General features: G+C 34.0%; 1 protein-coding gene across 1 annotated transcript; it reads left to right on the plus strand.

Annotated features, from left to right (window-relative positions):
• On the plus strand, positions 1–27,605 carry LOC133203098 (mothers against decapentaplegic homolog 6-like). Its single transcript, XM_061338947.1, has 5 exons — positions 1–229; positions 402–1,140; positions 4,533–4,574; positions 20,171–20,266; positions 26,223–27,605. Exons 2-5 carry the CDS (start codon positions 747–749, stop codon positions 26,768–26,770), a joined length of 1,080 nt encoding a protein of 359 aa, XP_061194931.1. The 5' UTR covers positions 1–229; positions 402–746; the 3' UTR covers positions 26,771–27,605.
• The last annotated feature ends 209 nt before the right edge of the window (positions 27,606–27,814 follow it).

The raw sequence follows: 27,814 nt of genomic DNA on the forward strand, positions 1-27,814 counted from the left end.
TATCTAAATAACTCGCCTCGTCGGTAAATAGACGTACCTGTGTGTTTCAATGGAGAGACGGGATTTCGATAAACCAGAGACATGGTGTTTTGTTTGTTAAAATCATGACATATCTTGATATCCCGTGAACATTAAAAGAAGTACGCTATTTTCATCTGGAATACATAGCCATTTCTTCATCTGCGTTTGCCTGTTAATGCTGGAGTCGGGAATATTTTGGAACAGCCAGGTAAAATATTAAAAGATATATAAGTTAATGAACGCATGTTAACAACCCCCTAAGCTATTTGAAGTGGACTCGCCCAGGTTAAGTTTTTACTCTTCTGTTGAAAAGTTGATTGCAATTTAAACTGAATTCTTTTTTTTTAAAATACCAAATTTTTGCCCCTTCTGTTTTTTAGTGGCTTTGATTCGGGAGAGCTGTGGATAATTTACGCACATGCACAAAGTTCTAACAAGATAGAGAACCCGTGTTTATGTTTTCAATGGAATTTAAAGATTCATGAGGATTTCTCTTGCTATCAACATGTGATAAATTTATACATTACACGCTGACTACAAGCACAGTCCATTAGATGTTGTTTCCCCCAACAAGTGCGGATTAAGTGTTCTTTGGAAAATGTGTGATTACTTTCAGAAACACGCAGGAATTTTATGCTTCATGTGTTCGTATCAACCAAACCTTCACCATTAGTGAATATAAGACTATATCCAATGTTACGGAAGAGGGGTATTCGGAGACTTTTATGTTTCGTTCCAAGAGATCGACATTAGTACGCGAGCTCTGGAAACTACGAATAACACAAAATGACTCCGAAAGTCAAAATGAAAAAGAGGCACATGAAAGCAAATCGGTCCTTCATTCTATGTTGAAACGACTCAAGGAGAAAAACTTGGAAGTTTTGCTCCAAAGCATCGAATCAAAGGGCAGAGAACAAACCCCATGTGTGTTGCTCCCCAATGTGGAGTTAAAAATGGGGAAGCACACTACGGACCCTCATGTTCTGTGCTGTCAGGTTTGGCGCTGGCCAGACCTGACTCTGGACACAACGTTACGGCAATTGCCATGTTGTGAAACGGATAAAGATCCGTTGTATGTTTGTTGCAATCCGCATCATTGGAGTATACAGCAAACAGCAGGTAATAATAGTGTCCACCTCAGAGGCTGACAAGTCCCATTGCCCGACGCCCAGGGCTAGTGAATTTCAAGGGTGGGCAAGTGGAATTTTATCAACCACTTGCCCATGGGCATGTGACTTGAAAAAAAATAAAATCCATATGCAAGTCATAGATCTAAAGCTTTGTACATGGGTTTGCATGATCTAATCAGTATTTGTATTCCATTTTGTTAAAAATATACATATAAATATTATAATAGTTTATGGTGGGACAAGCAAATATTCAGGTAGGGCAAGTGAATTTTGACCATGCACTTGCCCAGGGCTCGACATTAACTTTTTTTCGTACTTGTCCATTCGGACAAGTTACCAAGACATTTACTTGTCCGAACTTCAACTTCACTTGTCCGAAAATTGTTCAATAAAGATACAATACTGTCAACTTGAAAACTACAATAAAGTCCATTTCATGTGCTTGATTCGTGATGTTTTTGATAAATACATAAAAAAAAATTTCACCTAGACTTTCTATCCTTACAACAACAAAAATGTTCACAAATGAAACTGTCAACATCAAACAGAATCTAAACTTCGTAACTCGACGTAACTTTCATGCCTTTGCAGTAGTATGCAATTAAGGAACTTCGATCCCGATCGAGTGTGAACTCGATTACATAGCGATCCATATCGGGATCGAAGTTCGTTTTTTATGTACTGCTTCCGTCGTTACCGATGAACTTTCAACAGATGAACAGTCGTTCTTTTTATTATTTGAAGACTTCTTTACATTAAAATGCACTTGTCCAATCGGACAAGTGCCCGGCAATATTCACTTGTCCGTAACTTTTTTTCACTAGTACCGGACAAGCGTTAATGTCGAGCCCTGTTGCCCTTAGACAAGTGCCTAAAAAATCTATTTTTCAGCCCCTGCACCTGAAAGTATGAATATAGCTCCAAGAATTGGAGGGTATATTTAAGATTTTGTATGTGTGTGGATACTGTCAATATCTTGTAAGAAAGTGTGTGAGTAAAAATTCTAATATTCTTCAGGTCATCTGAATGTGAGATGCAGAATGCATTGATCTGTGTAGCATGAGATTGATCCAGTTTATATGTGTTGTTACATGAATGTTGGTCAATGGATCTATTTGGGTAATATCTAGGTCATTAATGAGCATCTGCGTGTGTAGACATATATACATTGCATGTTGATGTTTTTTGAAATATAAATTGGGTCAAATAAATGAATCTTGGTCAGTTCTAGCATTGTGAGGATGGTAGCATGTTTACAAGTGGCCCAATATGGGTTACTCTGTGCATAAGAAAGTTGGCAAACATGAGTTTCAGTAGTGATATTTATTGTTAACCCCATTTACAACAGTAATTTATATATTATACATGTTATAGCTAGTGCTTCATGTATATGTGCTTCATGGATGAAGGTGAACTACATGTATTGATGCAACAAATTTTATGGAAAACTGAATATGAACTAAACCAGTATGCCTACTGTTGCAGGGCTTAATATCTGTTGCATGCAGGTCCGGTAGAAGGACCCTGTCCCAATTGAAAACTGACTCTTTTTTTCCCCAAAAAGAATTAAAGCAAAAATTCCCAAATGACAAGCAAATTGTATTTTCAGTGCTTTTTTCAGCAATCTTGAATTTTGAGATTTTAAAGATTTGATTTGATAAATCTACAATCTTTAGAAATAAATGGTTTTTAAAACATAATATCTTCAATATTTCAAGATTTTGACAATTCTTTCCAATTCTAAACTCCCAGTGAATAGAAATGGCACAGGATTCTGTACCAAAAAGGGTCAGTTAAGCCCTATGATGTACAAAGAACTCCTAATGATGAACACAGATTGCCCAGAAACTAAAGTCAGTGTTGACAAATTTGTCACATATAGAGTGATATTAATGTCTGTGTATTCTAGCTCCCATCACACCCTAACCCTTGCCCAAAGCCCCTTATGCACTGTCCTAGAAATAGATCATGTAATAAAGTATCCACTTTTGCATCAAGTGATTATGTATTGAGCAAACAGCAAGAGAGACAAGAGTTAGTTAAAAACATTATTAAAGTTTTTAGTGTAATTGTAGATGGAGAATATTACTTCCAGAATGCATCAGGTAAAACCATTCAAAATGCTGTACCCATTTATCATTTTATTAATAATTTTTTCCAGCTGTAAGAGGGGCTCCCTCCAAGACCCCCCCCCATATACACAACTACCTTTTGTAGTTAAAGATATAGGAAGGATGAAAGGAAAGGGGGATGTATCAAAACCCCCTCCCTGCCTCCTCTACCCAACACACACACACACACACACAATAGCATTCTCATGTTGGGGCACTATTGACGGTTTTTTGAAAATTTTATGCTTCCCCCAACCGAAAATCCTAGATCCACCCATGTGAAGGTCGGTTGGTTCAGTGTTGAAGGGATAAAGTCATATTGCTTGTTGACACAGGATGTAGGGACCCTCAGTAGAGGGGACTAGAAAGAGGAATTCTTGCTTGTTCTGTGTAAACAGAAGACAGTTTTAAAGGTCTCTCACTTGGTGTATTAGGTAGACCTTAACTGCTGTTTAATGTTTGGGAAAGCGTATTCTCTGTGTTGGTTTAAAAGGCATGCTGATAAATGACTGTTTAGGAGAGGGCCACAGGTAGAAAGTTAACACAGATATAGAGAGGAGACTAAACAGGGAGAGACTTGGAGAATGAGAGATTGAAGAAAGACAAAGATGAAGAAAGAGAAAAGACAAGTGACAAGAGAGAGAGAGTTCACATGGAGGGAGAAAGAAGAGAGAGAGAGAGGATGACTCAGTCTCAAGGGAGAGGATAAAAAAAACCCCAAAAAGTTCCAAGATGAGAAAGAGAGAGAGAAAGACAGAGACTAAATATGGAGAGGGCAATCTTGAGTCAATCTCGAGAAAAAAGAAGAAGACAAAGTTCATAGACATGAGTAGCAAGATGAGAGAGAGAGACATGATTCACATGAATGTGAAGAAAATCAAACTTCTTTGTGGAGATACTTTGGTTTTTGTGGAAGGCATCACAGGCAGGATAGAGAGAAACCCAAATAAAAACAGAGGACTGGAAGGTTGAGAGAGAGAGAGAGAGGAACTAGGAAAAGAGACATAGCTAGTAATGGGTTGGGGGCTGGGGAGGGGGGGGATGAGAAAGTGGTGAAGATGACCTGAATTTGAAGATGTGAAAGACAGCTAGAGCATATAATGGATTCATTTCTTCAAAAATTATTTAACTACTTCTCTGCATGACATATGACATGCAAGTATTCACAAGTGAAAAAAGTAAAGGAACTTTATTGCTTTGAACTGCAGTACTACCATAGCTTCATTTGAATGTAAATGGAATTAAATGACTGTTTTTAATATAATTTCAGAATCTTCATATTGTGCTGACAAAGCAAATTCTCTTACCTCAGGTAAGCATCTATACATACAGTATAGTAGGGTTCAAAATAATTTTTTTTTTCATTGGTCACTTTGGTTATCAAATTAATTTTCACTGATCAATTGAGAACTTTCACTGTTCCACTGGGCAAGTACATGCACAGTCAAACCTCTCTATCTGGAACTTGATGGGACCGAGAAAAAAAGATATCTGATACTAAGGGTAAAATACTTGAAGAAAAAGTGCTTCCAAATCACTTTGACATATATAAATCCAAGGTATTCAAGATATCCCTGTTCAAAATATTGAAATTCAGCTGTGGCCCTAAAAAGCTGAATTTCAGGGTTAGCATATATATATATATTCCAATGTTGCCTCAGCATTAAGAATATATTGCAGTGAATCAGATTTGGACCAAGACAACTCATTCTTAGAAATATTAGTGATATTGTGTTTACGTTGACTTACTTCATAGCACAACCTAATAAAACAACAAGTTTTTTTACGACTTCATTAAAATTTGGACATGCAAACCTGGCTTTTAAACTAGCCCAGCTTTAAAATTTTGATAATTCCATAAGAGCACATGCTACAAAGTTTCTAGTCCAAAACTAAAATTTACTGGCCCTAGACCATCCGGCTCTCAATAATTTTGAGCCCTGGATCTTGCCCCATTTACCTGGATGCTTTAGAATCTGTTTTTGAGCAAATCATCCTGATTTAAGAAGTGTGCAGATACTGAAACAGAACTTTTATATATATAGTATGTTAATTCCATTCCCCCCGAAATTTATCTGGAAGGTGAAGAGCCTGGGTTATTGTCGTCCATATTATGAAGGCTGGACTGTCCAAAGAATATAAATAATGGTAGTAACCACTAAAAAAGTACAGTTGAACTTTGATATCCAGAACATCATTATATGTCAAATACCAGGAATATGCCAAGTCAGTTGGCAGTCTTGGTATTAAAAGAGGACTTAATTTCAATGTCTTGAATATGCAGATATCTTGACCCTGGGGAGGGGGTGGGAGGTTCCCTATTTTCTTGAAATCAAGGTTTGAAAGGATAACAGAGTTGTCAAAATTTATAAATCACTGTCAGATAGGGTTGGAAATTATTATATTGCAATATTTTTATCTGTATTGCGATAAGTATCACAATATTTTCAATAACCTTACAGATTTTTTTTTCTAATTTTTTAAACCTCCATTTATAAGTAGAATGCATGTAACTATTATAACTACGTTGTCACAAGAAAGTTCTGGTTGATTTCACTAAAGTTTTGCAACAAAATTCATCCATACAACAACAACCTTACTGTTTGGCACGATTGAAAACATTTCTGACAAAATAATTAAATTTTACATTTTACTTTAGAAATCTAAAACCAAAGTATTTTGCCGGTATTTCGGTACTGAAAAAACATATCACAATACGATAGTTTTTGCTAACAAATCGCAATATACCAAAATTTCGATATTATTGCGCAGCCCTACTGTCAGATCAGACACTTGGTCTGACAAGGTCCAATGTTTTGTTGGACAGGACAAAGTTTTATTTTGTATGTCGATAAAGGAAAATAAATAACTGCACCAAAATGCCTTTTATTATTTTCAACAGCCTTCAATCTCACAAGTTTCTTTCCTTAGCATAGAGAGTCTTTAATCAGAGACATAAAATGACGTTTTTTTGTCTCTGCTTTAACAATTTCGATTGACCGTTGTCACCATTGCAGCCATCTCTGCTGCTTTTGTGACCTTCACCTGCGCACCCCAATCCTTATCTTTTAAAAATCTGCATCACAATCAATTTTTCAAACGGTCATTTGAACCGACGTTTTCTTGAAAGTTTTTGGTCCAAACAAATTTTTACTGGCCTAGCCCATAGGACCAACGGTTTTCTACAACTTTGGGAAATATTGCAGAATTAACCTTCATCAGAGATGTAAACTTTGATATGAACACTTGAACATGTTGAATGTCTCAATTTTTTTGGCATGGAGAACTGTGTTTGAGATATTATGGTTTGACTGTACTTTTCAGACTTTTAAATATCTAAATACTATATGTGGAAATTGTAATAAAATGTTTAGTGAAATTTGTGTTAAAATTGTGATTTCTAATTAAAAACTTATTAAAATCTATTAAAATTGTGTTGACAAACATGCTTGAACATGTTATAATTATTTATATGAATTATTTACTTATAAAAGAGGGGGGGAAAATCTGTACACTGTCAATTATACATGAATGCATGCAACTGAAACTCATACCACAATTACACAATGTTCTATAAACAGTGTATTATTTGAATTTGGAATTATTTTGATTATTGGAATTTGGGGTTTTCAGGAAGAAAACCCTTAGTTAGACTAACTTAGACAACTAACAAGAATTTCTACTGTTTGTTGTGTTTAGAGCGACTAACTTAGACAACTAACATGAATTTTCTCATAAATATTGGGTTAGTCCATACTATCTTTGACAACTAATATGAGTTTTCTTCATAATAACTGGCTGAGTTGAAACTCAAGGAATGATTTCAACATCCCTGTCATTCATACCTTAATTTTTGTTAAAGTTAATATTTAAAATTTTATTTTTAATTTTTATTTGATTATATATTAGGTATTTTATTGTATTTTAAGGTGTTGATTGTGCTGGTGTTCTTTTTTTTATGTATTTTATTTTGTTTTGTTGACTTAGTCCCAGGGCTTAGTCAGTCTCCCTTTGTGTCAACAGGGTTAGTTGGCGCACGCGTGATAGGGGGGTTAGTCATGCCTGGCACAACTAACCCTAACGGGGATTTACATTGGATCGCTGATCCAATGTAAAGAACGCACCAAAGACAACAAATGTCCGATTTTCAATTACTATCCAAGCACTGTACTCCCAAAGATTACATAATTCCACGTAAATCTTACTTCCATCGCTGAATTCTATAGGCTAACGTTACCCTTCGAGGTTAATCTTTGGCATTTCCACCACGCCGATATTTTCACTAACCTTGCTGTTCTCTTTCTAGAAGCATCGATCGCCGCATCAAAAAAAAATCGCTGAATCAAAGATTGAAACGCTCGACAATAAATTAATTTTGGAGATAAACACGACAAGGTGTATGACAGCGTCCTCCTCCGATTTTACAAGGCACTGCAGACGCTCCCCTCGTCACTTCCGCTGTGACGTCAGATTCACTCCAGTCAAGCTCGTCCTTTTCCGTAACCGAAAAGAGTTAATTTGGGGTTACGGAAACGGCCGAGTAGCTACGATTACTTTCGGCTCTGTGTGAAGTGTGCACATTACGATACGAACTTTCACTTAGACGTGGGTCATATATTTAACTGAGTATGGCATGTTACCAAAATGTGAAAACATTAGGACCTACATTAAATATATATTTCAAGTACATGTATATGGACTGTAAAATACACCTGTATTATACAGATTTAATACAAAATGGTATTACCTTTCTTTTGCAGATAAGATCACAGGTATATCTTCCTTTCTATTTGTTTTCCTCTCCATTTGTTAACTCGTTCATTGTTCATTGTTCAGTTGTTTGATTTTATTTTTATCCTGGTGACGGATTTCTTTCTTACATTCAGTTATAAATGAATTTGATTGCAAGGCATTTATTTCATATTTTACGACAAGAATAAAAAATTCTGGTTTATATTGAGACACTCCTGATAATAAACATGTATTACAAAAGCAGATTGAAACCATCATCTCTTGATGCCGAAAAATACAGTTTAAGAAATGAAGATATTGTGATTCGTCCATTCGTTTCACTGTCAGTTAAGAGACACAATTTAGTGTGCAAATCCCGAGGTTTGGTATCAAAAATGACGTTTCGTCTATTGTTACGTCATCAAGTCGCAAGAAGGTAATCTTCTCATGAAATTTAGAATCATAGTAATTGCGCCCAACCTACTAGCCTGATGTAAAAGACGTAAGCTATTTCCAATTTTTTAATGTTCCGCGGTCTTGTATGTAATTTATGTGCAGTTGTAATGTTTATAAGTACAAAATCTTCCCCCTTTGTCAATGACTCAGACTCTATACGCTAGATATGTAGTATACAAAATGCATTTGATGGGGAAAATATGGATAGATTTGGTCTGAAGAGGAAAAAAGAAGTGAAATAGAAGGCTGTAGCGATTTAATTTATTGATTTTAAATTTTATGAATTTGAGGTATATTTATTTTGTTTTAAATCTCAACATTTGTCTTCACATTTCCCCTCCCCTAATTGGTAACCTTTTTTTATTTGTTGAATATTATTTATATGTTTTTTTTTTCAAAGTTAAGAAAGTTGTCCTAATTGAGTGTGAATTATTTATCAGGCCGTATAGGTATATAAGTAATCCTCTTGTTTGTTTTATTTGAACCAGAGTCCTTGCATGTCATCGATTTACAAAATACGTACATGAATATTGCTCAGGATAAGTGTAGTATAAGCTATTATATAATACAATATACATTAGCAGTTGCATATATCAACAATATCATTTACTGCTTTATCATTTCTTAATCAGAATTAAATATATAATCCAAAATGATATTAAGATTAATTCCTAAATACGTGAACCTTAGGGTAAACTGATCTAGAGTCGGACACGATCTAGAGTCGGACAATTTTGATGCTATTTTTAACGGACTTCCTGTAATGAATCCATCCTCTATCATGATCCACTGAATCAAGAATTCTTAATCTATTTGACCCTCAAAAGCACTAATTACCGGGAAATTCGAAGATTGGCCTGGCAATATTTCGATCGATCAAACGTATGAAAGTTTTCACATCGTGTAAGAGAATTTAATTTGAAAGTTAGAATTACACATATATTATGCACTTAACATTGTAAATACACAATATGTATGGTTTTTTGAAAATATTTTATTCTATTTCGAAGAATTCAAGTTCGGACGCAATGACTCAATTTGATCTTGAGTCGGACAGTAAATTTTTGCAGTTTGATGCTAAGTCGGACACTGTCCGAGTTTTTATAAAGCTTGTCACATAAATAATTTCTTGAAGAATATTATAAATTAAGTCAAATATTCGAATCTCTGTTAATAAAGATAAATCAAAAATTTTTAAAATTAATATTTAAAATCAACAAAATTAATTCAAGGCAGGAATTAAGGAGTAGGCTTGAACGTCTGGTGGAAATTGTATAAAGCGTTCTGTATACTTTCAAATTAAAATGTTTAAATCTCTCGGGGATTAAAAAACGTGATTATTGGAAATTTCTGTTAATTGTTAGCATTCGACAGGGGTGGATGGGGGGGGGGGGGGGTGAGGGGCTCCAAAGATGCCGATGCTTCATTATTGTAAATGGGAACCCAACAAAACCCAGTGGATGAATGTGGCGATTTACACTACAGACCTTGAATGCAGAAGAGTAACCAGCAGCTTTCAGATATTTCGTCTTCACCCCCCCCCCCCAAAAAAAAGCATAGTCGAACTAAAAGCAGGTCTTGCTGCGGTTAAGGAGCAGAAGCGCACATACATGTATAAAAGAAAGACTTAGGCAGGAATTAGTATAAAAGTAATTGACACATAATATGTCTACTTATGAGATAATCTGCTCCAAGATCGAAATGGAATATTCCATTCAGCGGAAACAGTGTGACTTTTAGCGTCTTGATGATTTTGAATCGTAAAATGAAATGTAGAGTATTTATGCTTTTAAAATTTGTTACATTCATACATGATTGTGTTCTTAATCTAATTATTTTTAAAAAGCTAAATATATATATCAGTACTAGTTAATTATGAGACCCTCTCTCTCTCTCTCTCTCATTAAATTAACGTTTTATGATGTCATCATGATGATACATAAATATAAAAGAAAATGGATGCATCTAGCTGCAGGAATGTACCTTAATTTTCAGTCAAGAGGATACTTACCACAACAGGACAGACTCGTTCTCAAATTTTAAATCTATCAAATGAATAATTAAATCAAATTGACAAAGTACCTTATTTCAGATGTTGAAAAAATATATGAAATATACGAGATCATAACCTAAAAATACCAATTTACTGCCATACGATTGACTTATCTGGTCATATTTTAGCAAATCAAAACACGATATCAAAATTAAAAAAATCATTCCTACATCACAGAAACACGACGTCATTAGAATGCTAAAACATAATTTGAAGGATCAATGATTATTTTATTTTTCACATATACCTGCTGTATCCATATCAAATTCATGCGGCCAAATTCTCTTGGCAAGTAAAAAAAAAATATAAAAAATAAAGAGAAGAGGTGAGACTGCCGAAACTCGTTAATGGGGGGGGGGGGGGGGGTTACAAGTCGAGGTCAGATTATTTATTTTCTTCCCAGTGAAAGAAAGATTGTTTATTGCCATAATCCCCGTCATAATCAAAGTAGGGATACTTCGAATATTGTACAGAAAATACACAAAGGAGTTAGGGGCAGAAAAGGGGGGGGTCCTCTCTCCTATAGCTTCTGGCATCTATTCTTTTAAGTAAGCATGCATGATCGCCAATTTTTCTTGATTTTTTTCCGGCACCCCCCCCCCTTCTTGAAATACGAGACCGTGAAAGGCACATGCATGTTCAATGAACAAATGCACGTCAGCATGTGCATATATAGGGCCTAGAAAGTAAATTAGTCCCAACTTTTATGAGTGTCCGACTCAATATCAAATGTGTCCGACTTACGAACGAATTTCGATGTTGGTGGTTCCTCACCTCTGAATGCTTTACAAGTTAAAATACCGAGGTAATCCAAGCAAGGAATGGTAGATCCTTGCGAGTTCTTTCGGACAAGACCAAATAACTTAGGGTATACAGACGAATGTGGTCTGCATGTGTAAAGGAATACAAAAGGTGTCCCACTCCCGATTTTACTTACAAACAAATAAACTGAATTAAATGCATTTGACTTTAAATAATTTTACCAAAACATCGGAAATCCCGCCTGTGAGCAAAGTCATGGTTTTGAAGAGTCATTTATCAAATTGGAAGAAAAATGCAACACATACACACCAAAATCAATGCATATTGGACTTTAAACTTGCGTCCTGAATACTGGTGGACATTTGGTATGCACGGTTAATCGCAACTCAAAGTACAATCCTATAGTTGTGGTGTGACATTAAATGTATGAATTTTGTGCTATCTGATGATTGTCTTTTATTTATGTAAAAGTGTTAATCACGTTCTTATGTATTAAAAATATTTTCAAAAAATATCTAAATGGCTTTGTTGCTTCTTTTAAATCAAATTTGTATGTTGGAAGGAAATCAAATTGATATCAAAATTGGGCGCATCTAAGTTTAATGACCCATGAGTCAAGTCTGAACATCATTGAGAACAGATGTAAGGCAGACCTATCGAAATGAGTTGGTCTAAATTTTAACGCGCATCTTCAAAGGTTCGGGAGTGTGATCATTTTTTATATTATGTGAATATGATTATTTAAAACAATAAAAAAAAGAGAGGAAGTTTTATTAAAGACTCTTTAATGATGTAATCATGCAGAAAATGCTATTGAAAAATATGATATCGATAATTTTTTGGCAGTAACTATTGTAATTTATTGCCAGTGATAAACAGACATAGGTAATGAACAGTTGTACATATATTTTAAGGTGATAAAGAAATAAACAATTATAATGATGTATGACAGGGATTATACAACAATAATAATAAACATATAGTTTTTACAAATGTAACAGATACCATATGCGTGTAAAGTTCACATGTAGCAGACAGATTTATTGTTGGCAGTTTCTCATTTCAAAAGGTTTTAAAATATGTTTTCCAAGATTACAGAGTTCTTTAACATTATTAGCACTAATGAACAGTTTAAACTTTAACACAGAGGGGTTGCTCCAATAATATTTCTAAATGAATTTCTTTCTTAAGTTTATGTATTAGGACAGATAAGTATAAAATGATATTCATCCTCTCTATATCTTTCCGCGATTTAGAAATTGGACACAACATTTGGTCTCTTGGGATATTTTCGTACCTGCCAGTTTCAATTACACTGTAATAAGCTGTGTGAGGACAAACGAAGTTTAGAAACGACTCTCTTAAACATTTTTGGAATAGGCTTCACCAAGTAGTATTGCAGGCAGAAGTTACTAATCGAGTGTTTATATATACTACACTTTGATTCTTTATCCATATCACATAATAAATTCTGTACCAAAAAACTTTCAATCTCTATGAATAAAATAAAATATTGTTTAAATAAATCTTTCAATCTCTTGTAACACATGCACAATTATTACCTATAAAATTTTGGTTTTCACAATCACTATATAAAAATCCATATGCCGTTTTCAAAACACAATTGCTTGTTTGTAACGATTTAAACCAGTAGTTAAACATTTGTGAAATACGTGAAATATACATAGACATACAACCAGTTTCAAAATATAGCATAAAAGTATTTGTATTCTTTTACACTCTTAGTATATTTCTTAAAAAATCTAAATGAATTTTTTCAATATCCAGGGCCTTGTGATGAACCCAATTCAAAATGTTTTCCATTAAAATTTAAAAGTATCCCAAGATACACAAAGTGAACCACCACCTCTATCTCTTTACCGTTGAATGACCAATGTTTCATTACAACCAACTTTTCCCCGTTTCTGAATACAACAATATATAAATACTGCATGTAGTTGAGTGTAACATTGAAAATTTTCACCCCAAGAAAACCATTGTCAACCGAGGACCCCCCCCCCCACCCCCCAACTAACTGGAGTCTATTTTCTCGAAAATATTTGTTTTCTCCGTCAATTCCATCTGTGTACCGTATATGGCCATTTTTAAAACCTTAAGTATATGGCCATTTTTAAAACCAAAAGTACAAACCAATTGCACAGAATGACATACAGATAGAATTGACAGAGAAAAAACATATTTTCGTGAAAATAAAAACTCCTTATGTTTTATTAGTTAGTTTGGGGGGGGGGCACACTTCAGGTGCCTGTGAAAAAATTACAGTAAAAAAATGCGGAATTCGATAGTCTCAATTTCATGTCCAGGAGGGCTATTTACAACAGTTTTAAAAGACTGGTTTGTTGTGGAAATAGTAAAGAAATATGTTTGGAACACACAGAAATATTTTGAGATGACAGTTTGAAACATGGAGAAATAAATGGAGAAACGGCGCACTTTTTTGTGCGCAATAAATATACACTTTTCCTATTTAATCGCACTGCAGCTTCCCCGTCTGTCAATATTTTTTTTTCGGAGAGCAACAGTTCTGCAGCTAACAGTAAGGTTGGACTCTGACAAATTCAAGCCGTTGGGGAATATGGAAAAGTTAGAGAGACCCCCCCCCCCCCCCCACACACACACACACACTTACTCAAAGAAGTAGGATTGTTCTTCCGAGATTGGACGGTTTGTGTGTTTTTTTCTTTTTCTTTTTTTTGTTGGTTAAATTGGCTTGTCAATCATCCCTGTCTCTACCCTTACCCTCCCTTTTACATACTTTGAAAAAAAAAATTTCCACCGGTCTGCATGTTTAATAAGTACATGTAGACCGGCCTCTACATGTCATTCAAATTTGAGAATATTTTGTCGAAATATTAAAATATTCCATACAGTTTAATTATCGGAATTACTTAATGCCTTTCCATGCCATCTGTCCAAGTCAATGGTTAAAATACTATTCAGGGAGGGGATAAGACCATTACAAGTTTTTTTCTATTTTTAGTCGTGCGCCTTGGTTTCTGACACCCCATATCAGAAAAAACAAACAAAATCAGGAGTCCTAAAATTGATTATTTTGGTCGAAATCTTTGAATTCTTTCAATTTTTCTACATATTTGTCTACAATATGTCGTATTAGGTATATTTTAAGCAATTTATACCTTAGTTTTGCAAAAGAATAAATCTTTCTACAAGAAAAACATCTTGATGAAATTATATCCTTCGACATTGTAATTTGTATTACTTTAAAGTCTGTGTTTTTATTTTTTGGCGTGTGTGTTTTTTTGCGAATAGCTACATGTAGGAAGGTAGGTTTTTGAAATATGGGCGGACGCTAAACGGAGAAAAAACTTGGAATGGCCTAAAAAAGTTAAACAAACAACGTCTATTCCCTTCAAATGCATGTACATTGCACTCATTTAAGAGAGGTCAATCATTTTTTCCTTGGAGGGGGGGGGGTGTCATTTTTTTCTTTTCTTCTGCGTAGAAATTTAGTAACTTTGTAGTTCTAGGCAACTGACGATGACTTACAAGATGAAAATGGAGTGCATAGGGATTAAAATTGAACTATGGAATAGAGCCTTTATGAACACGTATTTATTTTAGTGAAACAAGTTCATGAATTTTAAGGCTGAAATCTCATGTAAACTAACCAGAGTGATTCCTGTGCATTTTTAAATCCTTTGTATTTTTTTCACAAAATAGAACAATTTATTTATTTATTTTGCTCGATTTTTTTTGGGGGGGGGGGGTTAATACATTTTAAATGTTTGATAGAAGCTTTATTTATGAAACAACCAATCCTGGACCAGGAGGTATATGTATTGGGGTGTATTCAAGGACCTTTGATTTGTACTACATAGCTGTTGCGCTACATGTGTATCTAATGTATCGATATTAAATTTAAATGTATTTCTTGGAAAACGATAAATTCATGATACAGCAGTAAAAACGTTGCACCTTATGAAACAGAACAGAAGCCAAACGTAGCAATTAAGGTGCCAATTGCAAGAGTCGCATATACAGCAACCATACTCGCTCTGTCATCAGAAAACTTCATATTGCATCAAAAGTTTTATTCTTGTGAAACATTACAGACATAGAAAATCATAAAAGATTCAAATATTATATACTCGTATCACTTTTAACACAAATAATGTTGTGTAAATCGTGTTTATCATGTAAACTGCAAATATGAATAATTCCAGTAAAATACATTAAACGCGTGTTACCTAAAGCAATTACTGGATTCCTCCTTACATGTGTTCAACCAACAAGCAATTCTATTGCATAAAATCATACTGTACATTAATAATTACGTCTTAATTAAACGTACTATCTTTTCTGAACGTTTAGTTGACCTATACTGTTTCATTGATGTAAACCAATAGTAGCGGGTGTCCGAAACCAAGATTTTCTCGACTCGCACATTACCAGCAGTGTGAATGTGACATATTTTGTATTCAAAATTAAAACATTAAATAAATAATGCAACATTTTGTAGAGTAAGACTGTTAACCTTCATAAAAGGGCAATGCCGACAAAATGGTATGTCTTATAATGGACAAATCAATTACTAGTAACTGAGGAGTGCTGCAGGGACCATAAGTTTAACATAGGCGTCGGAAGCAAATTAAAAGTGGGGTGGCTAATTGAAAGTGGGGGGGGGGGGGTGCTAAACCAACGAAAAAAGGTAAGCCCCAATTTTCAATGCCTATATTATGTATATCTTTGCAAAAAAGGGGGGGCTAAGCCCCCCCCCCCCCCCCCCCCGGGTTCCGACGCCTATGTTTAAAAGCCAAACACCCATGTCCGGTGTGCTCTAATTCATATATTATTGAATAGAGGTGAAATATTGAGCTTATCTATCTAATTTTCAATATACGGTACGTGGCATTTACCCCCAGGAAAAATGTTCAGAGTATCAATGAACAGAAATCAGTATTGTTTGCTTCCGTGGAGAAAATACTTGCAAATAAAGTGTTTAATTAATTTATCTTGGCCTCTTTCAAGTGTTAAGAATACTAAATTGATTACAAGTTGAGTAATATACTGTAAATTTCAATTTATTGGAATTCAGATCTAAGGGCAGATACACAAGTTGAGTAATATACTATTGGAATTGAGATCTAAGGGCAGATCACTCTAACTACAGAAAAATACCATAGAATCGGAACTCTTTAGTGTGCGGTGTAGAGAGGATTCTTAGGAGCGCAGGATAGTAAATTAAGACTGCAATGATGGATGTATACTTTGAAGTCTTTGATACGATTGTTCGTAGTGTTGTTCCTTAGTAAGAAATAGTTTGTAAACAGTGTTCTTATTACATGAATGGGATATAAATATAAAATAAATTGGATTTTCGTAGCGATGTATAGCTTTCAATAAAAATGCACCTAATTTAGATAGCTCTTTCACCTTTTGACTACAAATTAAACCTACCAGTTTCATTTTTTAATTGGTTGTTTGACTGACAACGTGTTGATCTACTCATTACAAATGTCGTTCTCGTAAACAATCATTAATGCGATTGGTCAGTATTATCGGTTCGATCAAACAAAGTGACATGTACGCTGTCACTGGAATGATAGTAGTAAGCAAGATACATGTACCTTCAAAAAGGTAATACTTTAATTTTACGTTTAAAAAAAAATCTAGTATAATATTCAATAATTATGAAATTTAATTTACACAGAAAAAAATCAGAAGAAATAAGGCAAGACATTTTTAAATTCTATTTAATTGGTTTTATTAATAATAAAAAAAAAAATCACGTACTATACATGCTTCCTTTCAACAATTTCACCTTGATTTGCTGGTAAGTTGATATTTAAAAAACATAATTCCATTCCATATTACAAGGTTAAATGTATTTATAGAAATCATTTTTTCCCAACTGTTTCAGTCCTCTGCGATTGAATCGGACGTTGTAGACGTTAAACTGTTTTGAATGTGACAAAAATGGCAGTTCGTCGTCCATTTCTTCTCGTTTCAGGATTACTTCAGCAGGTGATAAATTAAATTACAACATCAATGCTATATGTACAAGAAATAACTGTTTCCCTTAGGTTGAAAAAAAGAAGTTATGATCGCGCGGGCCATTTTAGCCAGTCAGTCTGGATAAGGCAATCAAACAATTTTTAAAGATGGCCTTAGTGTGTAGTGGGGGGCCTTTTTTTCTGTATAACACGATTCAACTAATTTTGGCCCACAGTGGAACATATAGATGCACATTGTCCGAAATCAAAGTTATAAATAACACGAACAAAACAGAACAAAACAATACAATTTCATTGTATAATGAACAGAAAATTAGCAGTCAACTTTAAAGTGCATAAAATTCATTCAAACAGTATCTGCATGAATAATTATTGTAATATACCTATATTGTACACGTACATGTATGCTCTTTTCTTATATTATAATTTTTAATTGAGTGTTGGCATAATAAAACAGCAAAGTTAAAATCATCCTTTGACATAATCCATTTAAACAGGTCGACATATAACTTAAAGCAGCGATTTGAAAAAAAAAAAATAAACGACTTTAAAAAGACTCTTCCTGTAGGATATTTATACAGTTGGCATTTTAGCAAAAAAATGTAATTCGTCTTCTGTGGAACTTGAAGCACATTTAATTATTTCTTTTTTCTTTCAAATCTGCATGTCTCTACCCGTGAGCAATTACTATGATTCTAAATTTCATGAGAAGATTACCTTCTTGCGACTTGATGACGTAACAATAGACGAAACGTCATTTTTGATACCAAACCTCGGGATTTGCACACTAAATTGTGTCTCTTAACTGACAGTGAAACGAATGGACGAATCACAATATCTTCATTTCTTAAACTGTATTTTTCGGCATCAAGAGATGATGGTTTCAATCTGCTTTTGTAATACATGTTTATTATCAGGAGTGTCTCAATATAAACCAGAATTTTTTATTCTTGTCGTAAAATATGAAATAAATGCCTTGCAATCAAATTCATTTATAACTGAATGTAAGAAAGAAATCCGTCACCAGGATAAAAATAAAATCAAACAAATGAACAATGAACGAGTTAACAAATGGAGAGGAAAACAAATAGAAAGGAAGATATACCTGTGATCTTATCTGCAAAAGAAAGGTAATACCATTTTGTATTAAATCTGTATAATACAGGTGTATTTTACAGTCCATATACATGTACTTGAAATATATATTTAATGTAGGTCCTAATGTTTTCACATTTTGGTAACATGCCATACTCAGTTAAATATATGACCCACGTCTAAGTGAAAGTTCGTATCGTAATGTGCACACTTCACACAGAGCCGAAAGTAATCGTAGCTACTCGGCCGTTTCCGTAACCCCAAATTAACTCTTTTCGGTTACGGAAAAGGACGAGCTTGACTGGAGTGAATCTGACGTCACAGCGGAAGTGACGAGGGGAGCGTCTGCAGTGCCTTGTAAAATCGGAGGAGGACGCTGTCATACACCTTGTCGTGTTTATCTCCAAAATTAATTTATTGTCGAGCGTTTCAATCTTTGATTCAGCGATTTTTTTTTTGATGCGGCGATCGATGCTTCTAGAAAGAGAACAGCAAGGTTAGTGAAAATATCGGCGTGGTGGAAATGCCAAAGATTAACCTCGAAGGGTAACGTTAGCCTATAGAATTCAGCGATGGAAGTAAGATTTACGTGGAATTATGTAATCTTTGGGAGTACAGTGCTTGGATAGTAATTGAAAATCGGACATTTGTTGTCTTTGGTGCGTTCTTTACATTGGATCAGCGATCCAATGTAAATCCCCGTTAGGGTTAGTTGTGCCAGGCATGACTAACCCCCCTATCACGCGTGCGCCAACTAACCCTGTTGACACAAAGGGAGACTGACTAAGCCCTGGGACTAAGTCAACAAAACAAAATAAAATACATAAAAAAAAGAACACCAGCACAATCAACACCTTAAAATACAATAAAATACCTAATATATAATCAAATAAAAATTAAAAATAAAATTTTAAATATTAACTTTAACAAAAATTAAGGTATGAATGACAGGGATGTTGAAATCATTCCTTGAGTTTCAACTCAGCCAGTTATTATGAAGAAAACTCATATTAGTTGTCAAAGATAGTATGGACTAACCCAATATTTATGAGAAAATTCATGTTAGTTGTCTAAGTTAGTCGCTCTAAACACAACAAACAGTAGAAATTCTTGTTAGTTGTCTAAGTTAGTTTAACTAAGGGTTTTCTTCTTGAAAACCCCAAATTCCAATAATCAAAATAATTCCAAATTCAAATAATACACTGTTTATAATGAAAAACTGGAAAACATTCTCTTCTCCATACAGAAATTCAATCACCATTGTGACAAATTATGGTATACATGGTATATATATGCGATGAGAAATGGTGTACAGCTTAAAAGTTATATACTATTATTATATTGAAAAGACTTTTGTGTGGGAAGGTTAAACAGATAAAACAGGTACAAACAGATAAATTATATTTATTACAAATTAACTCGTTTAAACAGTGGATATAGCTCATATGATATCATTTTCATATCCATGGTTGTGTTGTCACAATCCAGGTTTTGCATGAATTTGATCATGAAAGTCGTATATTGTTGATGTACATGTCTAAAAAGTGTAAAACATGAAATAGGTATGTAATAATGTGATAAAAAGAATCTCCCCATGGTTTGTAATTGGATATGATTTTTTTTATCCAACTCATTGTGTGGTTTTATCCCCTCACAAAGGCTTAGGGATAAAAAGAACACAATTCTTGGATAAAAAATCATATCCAACCACAAACCATGGGAAATCATATATATCTTGGTCCTTAATTTTCATTGAAAAGTTTGCAGACAGAGCAAAAGATTTTATAATATATTATGTCATTTTTTTTATTTCAGGAATTGATTGGCCCAGTGATATTTCTATGGAAACAGTTTCCACGGAAACAGGTCTCACACCTTCATGCAGAAGACATTTTGATGGTGACATATCAGGTAACAAAAACAAGCGGTTTTCATGATTATCCTTAATATGGGTGGATCCAAGAATTTTTCATGCTTGGGTGTCATCTTGTAAAGGGGGGGGGGGCATATTACAGCCCTTCCAACCCCTTCCCAACTTGATCCATCAATGCATTATGCCCCTTTTAAAGCATTCATCAAATCTTTTCATGCTCACAAGTTTGTCCACAAAAAGTTGTCTTATTATTTACCATAAATATAAATTTTATTAAGGTTTATCAGAGAATTCACCAGAAATTAAGTTAATTATATCTCCTTAAAAACAAGTAGAAAGGAAGTAGTTTGGGTATACCTATTAATTACCTAAGATGTCAGTGTGTCAATAAATGATCATTGATAATTTTAAAGGTCCTCATATACCCAATGACTATTTTGAGAGTGATCATAATTATCGACTCAACATTCATAAATATTTTCTCTCCTAAATGCAGTCAAGTTTTTGTTAAGTATTTTAAAAAGACAAGAACCAAGATTTATTCCAAATATAAACCTGTGGCTCTTTAAGTTGATAATACACCGAGAAATCCAAATATTTTTCTTGACGAAACAGTCAAGAGCCAGGTATTGTGTCGTTTGGCCTCGCGAGCGATTTAAATATTTGATCTTTGTTCTCTCTTCTCTGATGGCCTACAATTGTACTGTTGTCTTGTTAAACTGTGCGGTGAAGCATGTCCTGTCTTTTTCGAGGTTTTTTAGCCTGCCCAGGTAGAGAGAGAGAGGGGATCCCATTTATTTATTTTTTCTTCACGTTTTCTGATATAAAAGATTTGTCATTCATGACTACTCTTGAGTCGTTAAGTTTTTTGGCACGAGGCGACGAGAGAGAATTTTTGGGCGAGTCCCTTGAATGTTTACTTCAATGTCATTTTAGTGCACTCTGTAAAAAAAAAAATAAAATAGGTGCCTTAAAACTTCCACATTGCAAATAATTTTAAAACAACAATATGATTCTTCAGAAATGTAACTGCATTTTTCACATGTTGTACTACTAAAATTTAACACTTGCATTTATATAGCCTATAAATATTATCAAAATATATGTCATAAAATTTGCTTAATGTAAATTTGTGGACATATACACTTGCATGAAGAAATTGCAGTTAAAGGAGAATAGAAATGGACATCTGCATGAGACTTTTTAAATTATTTAAAATTATAAATTTTTGTGAAAGAAAAATTTCTGGCTTAAAAGCAAGAAAAGCTTTCAGCATGATTGACATCTTTTCTAACATCATTAAAAATGTCAATTCTGAAATTTAGGACTTTACAAATTTCTTAAAATATATATTTGAAAATACTTATATATCTTAATTAATTTCTGATTTAAACACTTTTTTGTGATATTGCATGTTGATATTTTTTGGTTAATTATTTCATTTAACCCGAAACCGTGCTTCCAGATAAAGTGAAACTATAAAAACCATGAACTGGAACCCCGAAAAGTGTTGAAAAGGTTAACTTTATATATGGTTATATTTCATGGTGGGGAAATACATTTTTGATCTGTTTGCATATTTGTATTAAGTGAGGGTGTTTTAATAACACAGAACCAAGTCAAGTAGTCTAAAGGTTATAGCATTTTAATTCCTATTAGTTGTTAATACAGTATTGTTAAAAATGGATTATAGTAGTGTTTCATGGAGTTTCTCATGTTCCATGAAACAAAATTACAGTTGAACTTCAGTATCTCGAACACTGATATTTCGAATATATATACTGATAATGGACATGTTGAAGTGAATTGGAAGTCCCAACCACTTATTCCTCGAGTTTTTAACCCTTGATATCTTGAATACTTGGATATCTTGAAGTTGTTTCTGGGTCCCGTCGTGTTTGAGATAACAAGTTTTGACTGTATTAAAATGTTCCTCTTTTCATCATGCTCAGCCTATTATACAAAGTGAAATGACATTTACCTCCCTGTTATCTATTCCATAGAAAGTATAGAGAGATCAAGATAGATATTAACAAATAATATTAAGGGAAAAAATATCATTTTTGATTTTTGTTAAAAATGCATTTTTAAATGAAAATCGATCAGTTTTCTACTTCCAATTACAAAACGATTATTGATTATGATTTCAAACTGATCTCCCATCACTATAGTTTTGTTGCTTTTTCATAAAATGTAAACATTTCTCAATTCAACTTTTTTTTTAGAATAGCTGGGCAAATTTCAAGCAAATTTATTATAATGTACACCGCATATTCTTGTTGATGTAAAGTCATATAGTCCAGATCCATTTCCAAAGGGGAGATAAATAAGAAATATATAGAAAGGGTGGATTTATTAAAAATTTTGTTTCCACAAAGGCAGAAGTGAGAAAATTTGGTGTGGAAACTTCCATACTATACATGAAATTCAAGTTCAAACGATGCCCATGAGTTTTGCAGGGGCCATAAAAATAGTCAAATGTTCAGCGTTGTCCCTAAGACCTGGGGCCAGGGAATTTTCCCGCCTATAATGACACAATCCCCTGGTTATTCTGGTATTCCCCCCTTAACCCCCTGTTAGAGGAGGAACCCAGATCCCCTTTTACTTTTTTAATGTCCCCCTTCTATTTCAATTCTTATGGACAACCCTGAATATTATAAAATGATTCATCTCTAAAATGTTTCTTATGGAACACCAAACTGCAGATTGTCTAACTATAATATCAGGACTATTAAAAAGATTAGAACATGCAGTACTTTTACTAAAGTAGAAGGTACCTTTTGCAGAAGCAATTTTAATTAAATTTATCAAAGTTTTCCTCTTCATATACTAATTTGGCTGTTGTGGTTATGATTTCAGCCGGATTAAAGTACCGGGTACCGACAGATTTTGAAAGGCCTGTAATATGCTAGCACAAATCATGACTCCCATGATTTGATAATGGTCTCAAAAGTATCTTTTAAAAGTGCAACATTGAAATGTATCTGATTACCAGTATAGGATTTTTTTTTTTCTCAAGATTGCAAATTTTCAAACTTGTATGCAATCATTTTTTTTTATTTATGCATAATTTTATTCACAAAAAAGTGAATGGGATTGAGCAGCAGGCATTGCCTATTTTAGCCCTCTCCTTAATCAATTTCATGAGGTGTAGATTTAAAGTTGTACAAATTATGGCTCCCAGGGATGGGGCCACAAAAGGTGTCCAAATTTTTAAAGAGAAACTAATAGGAATTTCTTTTACTTGAGAAAACATACTTACAAATCCATGTAGTCAAATTCATATGGTGGCATGATGCATTCGTCATGATTCTGCACAGAATCAAGTCAGGAAGTGGGAATGGGGTAATTCTATGTTGTGTATTATAGAGAAATGTTATTTAAAAAAAAAAAAAGGCTTCAAGTAGTAAAATTAGTATGGAAATTACCTTTGCATGAATTGCATTGGTCTCTGGACCAAGTGGAGATCTATTTTTAATTACCAACTAGTACAGTGAAATTTGTCAGATCTGGATGTTGTGTATTCTGAAATCTTCCATATAATCTGGAATGTTGTCTAATCCAGCCTATTATCTATGGTATCAGTAGAGTCCACATTGAACAAAATGTGGCTAAAAAAAAAATAGCAGTGTCACTCAGATGAGCAGTAAGGCCCATGGACCTCCGATTCAAACAGTTCAGTAGATGAAACATTTACGGGTCTCTGTAAAGCATGACTTTTTTTTTTTTTATTCCAGATTCGTTATTATTAACATGATTAACCAGCTAAATTGCTCTTCAATCAGTGTGCAAAATTTTTGTTAAGATTTTTAGTCTCTTGTTTTTGGACAACACATATGATAAATCTGTTAAAAACTAGTAGTTTTCCTGCTATCCAAGACTCTTAAATATGGGAGTGTTTTCTGAAATGGAAAAATGGAAGAAAAAAAAATCAATTTCTCTCAGGGACATATATATGTAAAAAATAAATTTCTGTCATTTTGGTGTCTACTTAGCATATTTTGAAATTCAGAAGCACACAAGAGGAAGTATGGGATCTAACTTGTCAGAGACACTGAAATGATCCTGATAGCTCTAACATGGATTGTACTGTAGCTTTAGTTATGTCGGGCGACAGACATCCTAACAAGCCTGATAATTATCGGGTTATAGTACATATGCATAATTATATTGACTGTCTCACTCTCTCTTCAAACTTTCGAAGTGTGTCATTCTACTCGTGTGTATTGAGTTATGGTTAAAAGTGCATTGCGTTCATCAAGAATATAATTTCATTTGACAGACCTGTGCAAGTCGAGATTTTTTTTTGGGGGGGGGGGGATGATTGTGCATGGACTTTATAGACTAATTTATCGAAGAAGAAAAGTGTGCTTCAATCAGTTCTTAATCCTTATATAAAGGCCAAAATGTATCATAAGATCAAGAAATAGGGCATATTTTTATGTAAGATAATGAATCTTCGTTAGCATCACTGCACGTATACTTTTTTAAAACGTGTACGTATTGGAAGTTTAATATGCTACCTTCCATTTACACAGTAATTGATAAATTTAAAACAACCAATGATGCTAAGTAACTTATACTGTCAAAAAAACTGTGAATATATGTACAGATGATGTAGGCCTATATTTTTCTCCTTTTTGTTGTGAAGAAAAATGCATAGTAATTATTGGATTCAAAGTATGTGAGACCTAAAAAAAAAAGAAGAGATTTTAAGACTACTAGATATTAAATGTGGTATGTAATGAACGCGAATGTACAATAACAAGAGGCATTATGTCATAATGTGTGCAGTCGGTGTATATACGCCGTGTAGTCGGCGGCGAGATCAATCAATTTCCTCAAAGGTGGAGACATCGTGCTCTCAGGAATAAAAGGGGAGAATGATTTACATTTTTGGGACCAATCAATAACTCGTTACAGAACTTTACCTGTAAAACGACCTGTCCTCCCCTCGGTAATGGACTGGTCCAGCTGGAGCCAGTCATTCTGGAGTAGAGTAGTATATATATTGGAAGGAATGCGTGCAAATCTAACCACTGACTACCTACAACCGAGCCGAGAGGCCACAAAGGGGGTATTGTCTCTCAAACAATTAGAGAAAAAATGTCAGTAATTATAAGGATGGGATTTTTTCTTATTCATAATCGCTGTCTTTTCCCGGAGACCGTGCAATAGTTCTGACAGGTATATCTGATTGAATACCTTTGTTCTGGGTTTTTGAATGAAGTTAATTTATTGTCCCCGGAAACAATGACAGTAGACTGTTGCCTGCAGGATGAAACCGTATACTCCCTCAAAATAAATTAGTAAATAAATTAATGAGAGTGAAGCAAATTGAGTAAGCATACATGTAACCCATGTTTTTATTAGAAATGAAATAAATCAGATATTAAGCATGCAAAAGTTTTGGACAAGATTTAAAAAAAAAAAAAACTAGTTTGCAATGCATGCATGTCTGCCATGTCATATATTGTAATCTCATAAATATTTGTTATGATAACGCAATATATTGTGTGATAGATAGTTATTTTTTTCAATTTGAGTATTTGATCAATATAATGTTCAATATATTATATGATAAAATCCATTGAGAGAGAGAGAGAGAGAGAGAGAATTAAAGTCGTGGTTGATTAGTTAGGTCAATTTTTGTCTCCCTTGATGTGAATATACATACAGTCCCTGGTATTAAAAGTGCTAAGTTACATTTTTGACTGAAATTTAAATAATAAGTTATAATTAAATTGATAGAGATTTGGATTGCAGCCCTATCAGGAATTCATGGTGTCACCATATAATATTGAATGATTTTTCTTCTCTCTTCCAAGGTTGTGCACATACATATGTACATGAAATAGGGCAATTTAATAACATTTTTATTGCAGCATTTTCGTATACATAAGAAAATTAGACGTATGACTCTAGGTACTTTTTTTTAAGCCGAAACTGTAAAAAGATGTACACATCACTTTACTTGGCTTTGTCTATTTTTAGACCCTTCTGTGGGCGAGGACTGTGGGTCGGGGATGTCGGATCATTGGTGTTCTGTGGCCTACTGGGAACTCCGACAACGGGTGGGACGGTTGTACATCGTACACGAACCTTATCTCAACATATTTCAAGATCTACCTCACGGAAACGGTTTCTCCTTGGGACTTGTCCAAGGCAAAACGGAAGTGGACTGTGTGAAACGGACGCGGGAAAAAATAGGACTCGGCCTCGTTTTGAGCCGGGAAGCAGACGGAGTTTGGTTGTACAATCGGTCCAATTATCCGGTGTTTGTGAACTCTCCGACATTAGATAATCCCAGTTCCAGGACGTCCGTTGTGATTAAAATGAACCCGGGATATTCCATGAATATTTTTAATTACGATATGGCCAGTGTTTTTAGTGCTGTGAAAGAGAGAAATTGTCTGGACGGGCCGTATGATCCTACGTCCATACGAATAAGTTTTGCCAAAGGATGGGGACCTTCTTATCACAGGCAGTTTATTACGTCATGTCCGGCATGGTTAGAAGTACTACTCAATATAAACAGGTGACGTCACGCCCATCGTCACGTGACGTCTGTTGCCATAGAAACATTTTATGTTCATTTTATATAATTAATGAATTATCAGAGAGATCATGTTATTTATAATGTCATAAAACTCTGAATTGTAGGTAGGGAACAAATCTGTATAGTGTCATCGCTACTGTGTAGTGACATCCTATTTTGTTTTAATTAGTAATATAATTTCAATTAAAAATCGGGAGACCTTTTGATTTTAAGAACAAAATCTCTGTTTTTGCAATTTTAAGTAAGATCCCCAGCCCAACTTTTGTTTTAATGTTGTAGTCTGTTTTCACCTTTACCATATATTAGTATTCATTTTACCTCGTGTACTAAATAACTTGTATTTTACATTTTACGGTTAAAATATATTTAATTTATTTTTAAAAATCTGAAATTTTCACATTTGTAGAAAATTATCTGTTTGGAAGAAAAAGAAGCATTTTTATGTAATGGAGTAAGAGAGATAACTCCTTATAAAGCTTCAACACTTTCTTGAAAATACTATGCGATTTTCCATTACACGTTATACCGTTTAACATTGAATATATGTCACAATTATATGTATGTGTACTGTTATAGATATACTTTGTGTATGTGGTGCATTTCAGCTACGACTTTTTTTTTCATGAACATCGTTTTTCCCCACAAAATTCATATTTTCACTGCAAAAAAAGAGTGAATATGAAAAATCATTAAAAAATAGAATGTCACGTGACTGACTAGCCGTATGATGAATGTCACGTGACTGATTAGCCGTATGATGAATATTAATGAGAGAAAATGTTGGTTCTGTTTGAAATAAATGTTAAAGATTTTTAAAACGTCTTTATCATTTCTTAGCATTTTTTGCAAGAGGGAACTAGGGAAACTGAAGAAAAAGAAAGTTTTTGACTGATTTTTTTTTCACTCATAAGTCATACATATATAGATTGATTTAAAGGTAAAATAATAAATCAACTGTGTCATAAATATCTTTCTTTGACCTTGTGGTGAAAACATTTCTTACCCCCACTCCATGCCATTTTTTCCT

Source organism: Saccostrea echinata, unplaced genomic scaffold (assembly GCF_033153115.1).
Source record: "Saccostrea echinata isolate AGI-Se365-2 ecotype Australia unplaced genomic scaffold, CSIRO_AGI_Sech_v1 ptg000048l, whole genome shotgun sequence".
In the NCBI taxonomy this organism is placed as follows: domain Eukaryota; kingdom Metazoa; phylum Mollusca; class Bivalvia; order Ostreida; family Ostreidae; genus Saccostrea; species Saccostrea echinata.

Coding starts and splice junctions, on each gene's coding strand:
- LOC133203098 (XM_061338947.1), top strand. CDS start 747: ATGTTTCGTTCCAAGAGATCGACATTAGTACGCGAGCTCTGGAAACTA. Junction 1,141..4,532: donor GAGTATACAGCAAACAGCAG/GTAATAATAGTG, acceptor ATATAATTTCAG/AATCTTCATATTGTGCTGAC. Junction 4,575..20,170: donor AGCAAATTCTCTTACCTCAG/GTAAGCATCTAT, acceptor TTTTTATTTCAG/GAATTGATTGGCCCAGTGAT.